Source organism: Gastrolobium bilobum, unplaced genomic scaffold (genome assembly GCF_033153095.1).
Source record: "Gastrolobium bilobum isolate Gb01-03AN ecotype WA unplaced genomic scaffold, APGP_CSIRO_Gbil_v1 utg4504, whole genome shotgun sequence".
Classification (NCBI taxonomy): domain Eukaryota; kingdom Viridiplantae; phylum Streptophyta; class Magnoliopsida; order Fabales; family Fabaceae; genus Gastrolobium; species Gastrolobium bilobum.
In genome coordinates, this window is record NW_026899275.1 from 742,207 (window position 1) to 755,642 (window position 13,436).

The 13,436-nt window shown below is 41.2% G+C and overlaps 1 protein-coding gene across 1 annotated transcript; it reads right to left on the reverse strand.

Annotated features, from left to right (window-relative positions):
• Positions 1 to 10,902: 10,902 nt before the first annotated feature.
• On the reverse strand, positions 10,903 to 12,585 carry LOC133289123 (putative UPF0481 protein At3g02645). Its single transcript, XM_061486993.1, has one exon. It carries the CDS (start codon positions 12,583 to 12,585, stop codon positions 10,903 to 10,905), a length of 1,683 nt encoding a protein of 560 aa, XP_061342977.1.
• Between the last annotated feature and the right edge of the window lie 851 nt (positions 12,586 to 13,436).

Consider the following 13,436-nt stretch of genomic DNA (forward strand, 5'->3'; position numbering starts at 1 on the left):
TTTGAAATGAATTAAGTAAGTCAACTTGGTAAGGATAATGACGCCATAACTGAAAAGAAAAAGATTTTTCGCATATTTAATTAAGCGTGGGTTAATACGATGACATGTTAACAAACCGGGTATACACGAGGTGTTACACTCACTGAACTCCAGTGGCCGATGCTTGTCATCGTAGTAACTTTTCTGGCGATTTTGCGCCTGCTTTAGCTTCTCTTTGATCATCTGGATCTTCTGGGTGGTATCTTGGATAAAGTCAAAGCCAAATAACTCACGATCTCTAACCTTAGACCAACAGGTAGGAGTCTAACACCTCCTACCATACAATTCCTCGTAGGGTGCCATGCCCAGGCTAGCGTGGAAACTATTGTTATACAAAAATTCTACCAACGGTAGGTACCATATCTCATGCTGAGCCCTACTCCAAAGTGCAAGCCATCATCATGTCCTCCAATGTCTGGATGGTACGCTCAGTCTGTCCATCAGTCTGAGGATGACATGTTGTACTCAATCTCAACTGAGTACCAAAAGCTCCCTGTAACGCCTCCCAGAACCGAGAAGTGATCTTCATGTCCTTATCACTAATGATACACTCGGGCAGCCCGTGAAGCCTCACAATCTCGCGAACATATAGTCTGGCGAACTGCTCTGTAGTGGAGCTCACCTTCACTGGACGAAAATGGGCAAACTTAGTCAATCTGTCCACACTGACCCAGATAGAGTCACAACCAGCCTAAGTCTTAGGCAATCCCATTACGAAGTCCATGGAAATGCTCTCCCATTTCCATTGTGTGATCTCAAGAGTTGAAGCTTACCAGACGGTTTCTGGTGTTCAATCTTCACTTTCTGGCATATCAAACACTTGGACACATAAACAGCTATATCCTTCTTCATGCCCGGCCACCAGAAATTCCTCCTCAAATCTTGATAGATTTTGGTAACCCCGGGGTGGATAGTGAATTGGCCCTTATGAGCTTCTGTCATTACCTCCTCAGTCAAAGGACCTCTAGGAATCACAATCCTCTTCTGGAAATCAATAATCCATCCTCATTCCAAGACACACCATCTTGGTTCTTCACATAAACAAGGCACTCTCTTTGCACTTGTGCCTCCTTAATTTTCTCCATGAGCTGATTTTCCACTCTCACAGTTTCAAACTCTAGAAGTGCACCCCCAAGCAAAGAGGTCGTTGTCAAATCGCGAAAATTTTCAATGACATCAAAGTCATCTATTTTCCACTCTCACAGTTTCTGACTCAAAGCATCAGCTACCACATTGGCCTTGCCAGGGTGGTACTTCAACTCGAAGTCGTAGTCCTTAAGAAACTCCATCCATCTTCTTTGTCTCATGCTCACTTCCTTATAGTCAAACAGGTACTTTAAACTCTTGTGGTCACTGAACACTGCAAACTTCATGCCATAAAGGTAATTCCTCCAAATCTTAAAGGCAAAGACAATCGCAGCCAACTCCAAATCATGAGTCAGGTAGGTCTCCTCGTGAGGCTTCAACTGCCTCGAAGCATAAGCAATAACTCTACCAGTCTGCATCAGCACACAGCCCAGCCCCTTCCTAGAGGCGTCACAAAAAAGCTCAATCTGCTCCGCAGGATCAGGAAAGATCAACACTGTAGCAATGGTCAATCCCTCCTTCAACTCCCGAAAGACTTCCTCACACTCGTGAGTCCACACGAATGGAGTCTCCTTCCGGGTAAGGCGAGTCAATGGCAATACCATCTTGTAGAATCCCACAATGAACCTCCTATAATAACCAGCCAAACTCAAGAAACTCCTCACTTCAGTAACGCTTTTGGGTCTCTCCCAATCCAACACTACCTCAATCTTGTTTGGATCAACTGCAACTCTTTATGCAGAAATCACATGCAGAAATCACTTGAGCCAAAACTCACACTTAGAAGGTTTCGCATAAAGCTTATTCTCCTTAAGCACCTGCAACACAATCCTCAAGTGCTCCGCATGCTCCTCCTCTTTCTTGGAGTAAATCAAAATATCGTCAATGAAGACGATCACAAACCGATCCAAGTATGGCTAAAAGATACAGTTCATGTAATCCGTGAACATTGCCGGTGCATTGGTGAGTTCAAACGGGATCACCAAATACTCATAGTGACCGTATCTCGAATGAAACACGATCTTGGGGACATCCTCCGGCTTAACCTGGATCTGATGGTGTAAGAACCTGCACCGTTAATTAAGGAAATTAATTAAATGAATATGAGAATTAGGAAAAATTCCATAATTGACCCTAATAATTATGAGAAGGCTTAAATAATTATGAAAAGTGATTAATAATGCTGAAAGTCGCTTTTCGGACGAAAAGTGCAGATACCTGTTCTGCTCCACGGTATAAGTGCGTACCGATGATGTATCCCAGAAAATTATAATAAGTGCATGAATATTCCTAGAATAATATTTAGGACTGTGATTTCAAGTTTCAAGTCAAAATAATGAGAACTGGTGCCAGAACTGATACTGGCTATGTAAAAGCGCGTACCAGAAAGGTTCTGCGAAAAATAAAATAAAAATATGATAAATCTTAGAAAAATGGCTAGGTTCAGAAGCTAAAGTTTGAGATTAAAATGCTAAGTGTAGCTGTTATTGTTAATACTGCGTGTTTAAAACTTAAGCGCCTATATATACTTAAGGGCACAATGCCCTAGGCTGATACTCTGCCAATTCCTTCGTGAGAGTTGTTGTCCAGCTGCTTCCACCCTCTTCTCCTCTCAAGACTTGAGCTTTCCTCCATAGAAATTCCTAAAGAACTCACATGTCTACCTTGTTTCTTCACCTAAACACCATAGCTTGGTGTGAACTTGCATTGTGAGTGAGGGAAACACTTCTTTTCTGAGTTTTAGCTTCAGAGTTTGGAGGTCTAGGAGGCTGTTTTTATGAGTTGGAGTGAGTGGAGCCTTGTTCTTGTCATTTTAGGCTTCAAGAAGCCACCTTTGAAGAGAAAGGTCCAACCTTGTAGTGCATTTTCGTGGCTTGACAAAGTCAGAACCTTGGATTGTAGTTGGAGACTTCTATTCTGCCTCATTTTCTGAGTTTTGAGCATTGGAGGAGAGCCATGATCACCTCTTTGTCATTTTGATGTTTGTAACTTGTTTAATCTATTAAAAAGAGAAACTTTAACATTTGAGTAAAGGAATGTGTTTCTGAGTTCTTAACATGTTAATGAACATCTGTTTATGGAGTCATTGGACTCCAAATCACGTTTGGACCCCTAAAAGGGATTATGCAGATGACAGTTCATTTTTCTGCATTCTAAGGGATAAGTATTCGAATACTTTTCGGGTAGTATTTGAATACTTGTCCTCTAGTAATCAGATACTCCTTGCAGGAGTATTTTCTAGGAAGAAAAGTATTCGAATACCTTTGAAGAAGTATTCGAATACTGGATAATATTCAAATACAGTGAGTTTTGGTATTCGGATACTGTGGTATTCGGATACTGGGGGGTAAAGTATTCAGATACTGTGTGGTATTCGGATACTTTCTGGAGACAAGGAGTATTCGAATACTTATCAAGGAGTATTCGAATACCTCCTGCATAAACAACATAAAATGACTTAAAATAAGTTAGAAAGACTTAATCACTTAATGTAATATGAGCTATGATTATTAATGATTAATTATGGTATGAACAGATTGTGATTGTGCTGTTTGTGGGCCTTGAGCTTGTGTAGACTCTTGGCTTGGATAGTTAGCTTGCAAGATAAGCTTTCGTGTCCTCGGTTTAGCCATTGTGTGGTTCCACATACCCCATGGGGAATTGTTTATATGCATGATGTGTTTACATGCTTTGATAATTGAAAATGCTGTTGTGCTTTATGTGCAACTGCTTATAATATGTATGTGTTGTTCCACTTAGACAGTAAAGCTTGAGTATGTGGCGTCATATAATAGGGTGACACTATGGGTGGGTGCAAGTGGCGTATTGCACTAATGTGGGTAATAGACGTATATAAATCCTGCATTTCTCTGGCCAATAAAATAGTATTGATACACATGACATGATTATCTGCTGCATTGCACTGGTTTTAGAATAGTATATTGTTGGATTGTTTTAGAACTTATATTGCAAATGTAAGTGAGCTTGGGGTGGAAGATCCTTGAGTACCCCTTGCTTTACTGAGATTTCTGTTTAGAGATCTCACCCCACGTTTGGGGCGCTTATTTCAGGTTCAGGTAACCCAGGGGTTGAGACCTCTAGCGGCAGGAGGCCGGAGCTGAGTTAGATACAGCTGCTTATACTGTTATATTTGGATGTTGGCATGTTTTCTGCTATCTTTATGATTATGTGGTTATTGTCGAGACTCTGTTGATTATGTTTTTTATTTGGTGAGCATGGGGATTGTCCATGCCACTTTGACTTGACTTTATGCTTTTAGGTTCGAGTTGTATAATTGTATCAAGATTATATCCGGTCTACGTGTTGTAGTTCCGTGACTTAGATACTCACACTTATTTATATATTGAGGTATTCCAGTTAGTTGTGCTTTTGCAATTATATACAGACAATATTTTTGTAAAGGAATTTAATAATCAACTTGGTTAATGATAATGACATCATAATTGGAAAGAAAAAGATATTCTGCAATTTTTAATTATGCGTGGCTTAATACGATGACATGTTAACAAACCGGGTATACACAGGGTGTTACATTTTATGGTATCAGAGCACTTTCTAGGGAAAGCCTGTATGTGTTGCAATAACTTAGGATGTTTTGTTGCTTTTTGGGTCGATATTTTTGCTTTTTGGGTCGATATTTCCCTTATGATGCGCAAGAGAGGAAGCAGGGGGAGTTCAACAGGTTGGTGCAGGGCTCGTTGTCTGTTGATGAGTACCTGGCAAAGTTTAATGAGCTGGTGAAGTTCGCACACTTTCGGATGGCTATGCCTACTCTGACATTCTTGGCTGCTAAGTTTCGTAGGGGACTTAACGAGGAGATAGCTGATCGCCTTGCTAGAGCGGCTTCAAGAGATTTTGGGACACTGGTGCAGCAGTGTTGGGACATCGAGGATGTCTGTATTACGAGTAAGGCCTAGAGGGCCAAGGTTGCTGAAACGAAGGGAACGGGTAGTTCCACTTCCTGGAAAGACAGGAAGTTTGCTGGAAAGGGAAAAGGGAAACAGTTTGCGACTAGGCAGGCACCTGGCTAGTTCAAGAGAACTTCTTCGCAGCAGGAAGGTTTTCCTAGGCCTCCTTCCACTCCTAGGTGTTCGGGGTGCGGGAAGAAGCATGCAGGACGCTGTGCTACGGGGCAGCTGATCTGTTTTCACTGTGGCAAGGAGGGCCACTACTCCTGAGACTGTCCGTCATTGACGGCGAGAGCTGCTGCAATTCAGGCAGTTCCATTGCAGATGGTTCCCCTCCTACCTTCAGCGGCACCTGCAGTGCCACCTGTTTCTGGACGTGTGTATACGTTGGATCGCCAGCAGTCGGACCGAGCTCCGAACCTTGTTAGAGGTACTGTTTCCATTGATGGATCTTTTGTTGATGTATTGTTGACTCTGAGGCTACGCATTGCTTCATTGCTACCCCGATTGTTGTGGCTGTGGGGCTTGAGTTGCCCATGTCTGTGCTTTCTCCACCGTTGCGGGTGACCACCGCCACTAGGGAAAAGTTTGATTCTACCACTATTCATCGAGATGACGTGTTTCAGTGGGATGGCCGTTATTACTCGGTAGACCTGATTGGATTGCCGATGGCTAATTTGGAAATCATTCTAGGCATGGATTTGTTGTCTAGAAATTGTGTGATGATTGACTGTTGTGCCAAGCGAGTGGTGATGTCTCCGTGTGACTCCACAGCCAGTTCCTCGCCTTATATTTCTTTGTTGTAGGCTAGGAAAGTCTTGGGAGCAGGGGCTTTTGGTTATGTTATGTTGGGAGGTTTGGTGAGTGGGGCACAGGAGGATATCACTGGCATTCCTGTGGTGAGGGAATTCCTCAAAGTTTTTCCTGAGGAGATTCCTTAGTTTCCGTCGCAGAGGGAGATAGAGTTCTCTATAGATCTGTTGCCTGGTGTGGGGCCTATTTCTTTAGCTCCATACCGGATGTCGCCACCAGAGTTGGCGGAGCTGAAGAAGCACATTGAGGATCTTTCAGTGAAAGATTTCATCCGACCGAGTGTGTCTCCTTAGGGAGCACCAGTCATCTTTGTGAAGAAGAAAGATGGGACGATGAGATTGTCATCGACTACAGGCAACTGAACAAGGTGACAATCAAGAACAAGTATCCCCTCCCGCGTATTGATGATTTGTTGGATCAGCTCAGGGGTGCTTGTGTGTATTCGAAGATTGATCTTCGATCTGGATACCATCAGATACGGGTGAAGCCGGAGGATGTCCCTAAGACCGCGTTTCGTTCGAGATATGATCACTTTGAGTATTTAATGATTCCTTTTGGACTCACGAATGCACCCGTAGTGTTCATGGATTACATGAACATGATTTTCTAGCCGTACCTGGATAAGTTTGTGATCGTCTTCATTGACGATATCTTTATTTACTCCAAGAAGGAGGAGGAGCATGGGGCAAAAGAGATGGATGGAGTTTCTGAAGGACTACGACTTTGAATTGAAGTACCACACGGGCAAGGCCAATGTGGTAGCTGATGCTCTGAGTCAGAAATCCGTGAGTCTATCCAGCTTGTCGATAGGATACTTTGATGTTATTGAGAAGTTTCGAGATCTATCGGTGACTTCCTTATTTGGGGGTGTACTTCTCGAGATGGAGACTGTGAGAGTCAAGAATGAGCTTATGGAGAAGATCCAAGATGCGTAAGTGCAGAGAGAGTTCCTGGATTACGTGAAGAACCAAGACGGTGTGTCTTGGAATGAGGATGGACTTTTGTTGTTCCAGATGAGGATTGCAGTTCCTCGAGGTCCTTTGACCGAAGCAGTTATGGCTGAGGCCCATAAGGTCCAGTTCACGGTTCACCCTGGTGCTACAAAGATGTATCAGGACTTGAAGAGAAATTTCTGGTGGCTGGGCATGAAGAAGGACATAGTTGTGTATGTCTCCAAGTGTTTGATTTTCCAGAAGGTGAAGATAGAACACCAGAAGCCGTTTGGTAAGCTTCAACCTCTATAGATTCCGGAATGGAAATGGGAGAGCATTTCCAAGGACTTCGTGGTGGGGTTTGCCGAAGACTCAGGTTGGCTGCGACTCTATCTGGGTCATTGTGGACACACTGACGAAGTCTGCCCATTTTCTTCCAGTGAAGGTGAGCTTCACTACTGAGCAGTTGGCCAGACTGTATGTTCTCGAGATTGTGAGGCTTCACGGGGTGCCCGAGAGTATCATCAGTGATAGGGACCCGAAGTTCACATCTCGGTTCTGGGAGGCGCTGCAGGGAGCTTTTGGTACTCAGTTGAGATTGAGTACAGCCTATAACCCTCAGACTGACGGACAGACTGAGCAGACCATCCAGACCTTGGAGGACATGTTGAGGGCTTGCACTTTGGAGTAGGGTTCAACATGGGATAGGTAGCTGCCATTGGTGGATTTTTCGTATAACAACAGTTTCCATGCTAGCCTGGGCATGGCACCCTACGAGGCATTGTATGGTAGGAGGTGTCGGACTCCTACATGCTGGTCTGAGGTAGGAGATCGTGAGTTGTTTAGCTTGACTTTGTCCAAGATTCCACCCAGCAGATCCAGATGATCAGAGAAAAGCTGAAGTAGGCGCAGAATTTCCAGAAGAGCTACTACGATGTCAAGCATTGTCCACTGGAGTTCAGTGAAGGTGAGCACGTGTTTGTGAGACTTTCACCTGTCACCGGTGTTGGTCGTGCACTCGGAGTGAGGAAGCTGAGCCCGGATTCATTGGGCCATACCCGATCCTTGGTAGAGTAGGACCTGTTGCCTACTGGCTTCCTTGCCTCAGAACTTGGCCAACATCCACGACGTGTTTCACGTGTCTCAGCTTCGGAAGTATGTAGCGGATCCCTCGCACGTGGTGCAATCGGATGATGTGGAAATTCGGGAGAACTTGAAAACTTCCGTCAGACCACTCAAGATTCTCGATCGTGGCGAGGAAAAGCTAAGGAGCAAGATCATTTCGATGGTCAAGGTGCAATGGACAGGAAGAACTCCTGAGGAGTGTACTTGGGAGCGAGATGACGAGCTTCTCCGGCACTATCCCGACTTCCGAGACAGGTATATTTCTGATTTTGAGGACAAAATCCTTAAAAGGTGGGGTGAATGTAAGAACCAGCACCGTTAATTAAGGACATTAATTAAATGAATATGAGAATTAGGAAACAATTCCATAATTGACCCTAATAATTATGAGAAGGCTTAAATAATTATGGTAAGTGATTAATAATGCTGAAAGTCGCTTTTCTGACGAAAAGTGCAGATACCGTTTCTGCTCAACGGTATAAGCGCGTACTGATGAAGTATCCTGGAAAATTATAATAAGTGCATGAAAAGAGAAACTTTAACCATTTGGGTAAATGAATGTGTTTTTGAGGTCTTAACATGTTAATGAACATCTGTTTATTGAGTCATTGGACTACAAATCACGTTTGGATCCCTAAAAATGGGATTATGCAGATGACAGTTCGTTTTTCTGCATTATGAGGGATAAGTATTCGAATACTTTTCGGGTAGTATTCGAAAGCTTGTCCTCTGGTAATTGGATACTCCTTGCAGGAGTATTGGGATACGTTTCTGGGAAGAAAAGTATTCGGATACCTTTGAAGAAGTATTCGAATACTGGATAGTATTCGAATACAGTGAGTTTTGGTATTTGGATACTGTGGTATTCGGATACTGGGGGGTAAAGTATTTGGATACTGTGTGGTATTCGAATACTTTAGTGAAAGTATTCAGATACTTTCTGGAGACAAGCAAGGAGTATTCGAATACTCATCGAGGAGTATTCAAATACCTCCTGCAGAAACAGAGAAAAATGACTTAAAATGAGTTAGAGAAACTTAATCACTTAATGTATTCTGAGCTATGATTATTAATGATTAATTATGGTATGAACAAATTGTGATTGTGCTGTTTGTGGGCCTTGAGCTTGTGTGAACTCTTGGCTTGCATAGTTAGCTTGCAAGGTAAGCTTTCGTGTCCTCGGTTTAGCCATTGTGTGGTTCCACCATACCCCATGGGGGAATGGTTTATGTGCATGATGTGTTTACATGCTTTGATAATTGAAAATGCTGTTGAGCTTTATGTACAATTACTTATAATATGTATGTGTTGTTCCACTTAGACGGTAAAGTCTGAGTATGTGGCGTCATACAATAGGGTGACACTGTGGGTGGGTGCAAGTGGCGTCTTGCACTAATGTGGGTAATAGACGTATATAAGTCCTGCATTTCTCTGGCCAGTAGAATAGTATTGACACACATGACATGATTATTTGCTGCATTGTACTGGTTTTGGAACTTATATTGTTGGACTGTTTTAGAACTTATATTGCACATGTAAGTGAGCTTGGGGTGGAAGATCCTTGAGGACCCCTCGCCTTACTGAGATTTATCTTTAGAGATCTCACCCCACGTTTGGAGCGCTTATTTCAGGTTCAGGTAACCCAGTGGTTGAGACTTCTAGCGGCAGGAGACCGGAGCTGAGTTAGATATGGCTGCTTATACTGTTATATTTGGATGTTGGCATGTTTTCTGCTATCTTTATGATTATGTGGTTATTGTTGAGACTCTGTTGATTATGTTGTTTATTTGGTGAGCATGGTGATTGTCCATGCCACTTTGACTTGACTTTATGCTTTTAGGTTCGAGTTGTATAATTGTATCAAGATTATGTCCGGTCTACGTGTTGTAGTTCCGTGACTTAGATACTCACACTTATTTATATATTGAGGTATTCCAGTTAGCTGTGCTTTTGCAATTACATACATGCAATATTTTTGTAAAGGAATTTAATAATCAATTTGGTTAATGATAATGACGTCATAATTGAAAAGAAAAAGATATTCCGCAATATTTAATTAAGCGTGGCTTAATACGATGACATGTTGACAAACCGGGTATACACGGGGTGTTACAGATAGTATCTGGACCGAAGATCAATCTTGGAATACACGCACGCACCCCTAAGTTGATCCAACAGATCATCAATACGAGAGAGGGGATACTTGTTCTTGATAGTCACCTTGTTCAGCTGTCTGTAATCGGGGCACCTAGAGATCTTAATGAGTGTGCAAATAGCTTAGCTAAAACAGGATTTAGTCTCAAGGGTGAAGAGTTGATGACATATTCCTCTCCCCCTGTTAATATTTTGCCTTTTTGGAATGCTCTTAGCTCCAAATTGTTGATGGAGCAAGTATGTTTAGACATGCAGCATCTAATTGTGTAGTTTTTCTGGGCTAGGCCCTCCATTTTTATAAAAATAAAATAAAAAAAATGGAAGAAAATGAGTAGACCCAAGGTAGCATCTTGGAACTATCAATTGAAACACAGATCACAACAAACACAAAAATATAGCACACAATCATGGGAATGGATTCTTTTATGTTAAAATTTCATATGATGTCTCTCTTCACATGCATTAAATAGGTGGACTCCAATTATCATTAATGAACAAAGAGATAGAAACTTTGTTTCCTAAGAGGAAATTTAGATAGTAAGTAATAGTAAAAACATGAAAACAAACGATGAAAGAGGAGATTGTTATGTTTCAAACACTGACTTACATTCACGCTATCTTTCACCCCGCCTATTCATTAATAATCAATCTGTTAGGGGAAGGTTCCATTTATTTTGAATAATAACTGGTACAATGAATAGGCCAGATTGTTCAATCTATAATCATGGAAATATAATGATATGTTTCCTTTTTTTAGATTTGAGACAAGATTGGAAGCAATATTTGGGTCAACGAATCCTCCACCACTGATTTGATTCATATCTTTAACTGAAAGAGTTTGTTGATTTGTATCTAAAATGACCAGCACAATCATAAACGGTGCAAAAGGTTTGAAGAGCCGTCGTGACCAGCAGCACAAAGGTGCCAAGAAGTGTGAAGAACTTCCATGAAGTATACACAAATTTGGTGAAGCTGTACTTCTTATTGTAATGGAAGCGCTTGTTAACTTTCTTAATGGTCTTATCCAACTTCTCTGTCTTGGTGGGTCCAATGGATTTCCTCATCCCGTTGAAAAGTTTCACAGTTTCTTCCTTATTGATTGAGCTTGTTGACTCTATGATAGCTGCATCCTTAAGCATCTTAACATCTTCCACAGTGTCTATCATTGCTTGCATTAATTCTATGTACCTTGTGAAGATGAGAAGATCAGGTTTAGTCAATGCCTCGTAAGCCACAAGGTTTCTCATTATGACTTCAGAGTTAACATCCAATTTGATCACAGGGAGGTAAAATATGCGCTTCCTCTCGTCGAATTTAATTGCCATGATGCCACCATTCGTGGGTTTAAAACGGATCCCAAATGAATGAAGCTCACACACAGAAGGAATGACCACCAAATCAGCTTCAGCTTCAGCTTGATCTGTTTCAAAAGTGAAAGTTTCTGATGAAACACATTGAAACAGGTCAAGCATACAGAGTGTTCCAACTATGCATGATTTAAAGGCTCGCAACAGACGAAGTTTCAAATTCTTCAGCTTTTTGAGAGAGTCTACTGTCCGTGTTAATAGAACGTTAACTGCATTTTTGAATGTGACTATGCCTGCAGATATTGAACTTCTCTTGGATTTAGGAGCATCAGTGGCAGAGGCATTAAACATACCTTCTCTTTCAGATGTTGCTGCTGTTTCTGACTTTTCATTTTCAGGGACCACTAAATGATACATGAGATCCAAGAGATGATGACGCTGATCAGTGAGAGCTTGTGACCATGTTTGAGTTAACTTGAGTGGACAGTGTTTCTCACAGAATGACAAGAGCACCGAACCCAATATTTCATGAACTGGATCATCAGGTTTGAAGCTTTCAATCGACAAGTGCATCTGACCATTGGTTTTATCATCAACTGAGTCATCATCATGTTCGGAGCTTTCAATCAATAAGGTTAAGATTCTCCCCAATATGAAGGTTGGAATTTGGTTCTCGACCATGAGCACGTCTCTTATGATTGCATCTTTGGAGTGCTTCGAGCGGCTTATCTCAAGAAAAAGATCTAGTTCACTTAAAAAAGAAACATCATCATCGTAACAGATGTTGAATAAATTGAGTAAGAACAAACCGTCAATAACCATTGTGTACAACAAGTTATGGTCTTTAAGGTCCAAGGACTTGTTGTAATAAGCACGGATGGATGGCCCTGTGTTGTAGAGTTTCTCAACTAATTGTTTGAGGTCATGTTTATTGAAGTGGTTGAGGACCTTTTTGGCTGAAAGAATTTTGAACCTTTCCATGGGATAGAGCTCTGGAAGAAAATGGTTATATGGACCAATTGCTATAAGTTGTGGGGTAAAGGCTTCTGGCTTGTCAAAACTCAAAGATTTGGGGACATGGCGAATGTAACCGCCCATATGCGTCAGGGGTTGTCGGTGGGTTTCACTCACCAAATGATCGAGTTGGATGAACCAAGAGTCTTCATCGGCTTTTGAACTGAAGATTACGTGAGTTTCCATGTGGGATTTTGCTTTGCCTGATGAATATGCTATGCAATATATGCAGGTATACCACAATTCTTGCTTGGCTTATTCACCCCACGAATCTTTGGCTTATTTATAGAAATTAAAGCTGTGAAAAACTTGAAATGATGGTCGTTACAGAGGATGCAAAATTTAATATATTTTTCACAGCCATCAATAAAATGTGCTTGAGTTTTTATTATTGTAAACATAAAACACATAATTTACAGATTCTACTTAGAGGTTTCACATTACCAAGTCTTTCACAGGACGATCAGTTTGACCTTCAATAAATTATATGTCATTTGCATTTGATGAATAAGTGATTTGTGACTCCTACTAGGAAGGTAGCAACTATATATATATGAGTTTATTGCAGCTCCTGCAGAGCCAATGAACTAATGTAAGGTCGCAAAAATTATGATCTATTCAATTCCACCCTTCATTAGTTAGCTTATTTAAGTCGAGGAGGGTTGACTCAATAGTTCACGCATTAATTAGTATGTACTCACTGAAAATTTAAATTTTGAGGTCGTAATTGTTTTCATTATTTTTGTTTTCTACAAGTGGATTTTTAATATAAGAAAATTTTAAAATAAAAATTATTTTAAAAAAATTTAATTAAGAATATTTGGAAAAATAAAAAATAATTTCGTAAACCAAAAAAGTTCTATAACTATAAGAGGGAGGATTCATTTACCACCACTAAAATATATCACTTTTACAACCAATTTGATCATCGTTGGATTAAAATTTTAAATTCAATGACTCACAATAAATCCTTATAATCACGCAAGCAAGGGAATGACCTGGTCCAAATTCTGCTTGAACATTGCTGGAGATACCCC

What these genes read in the sequence shown, in the direction of transcription:
- LOC133289123 (XM_061486993.1), bottom strand. Translation starts at nt 12,585, where the DNA reads ATGGAAACTCACGTAATCTTCAGTTCAAAAGCCGATGAAGACTCTTGG.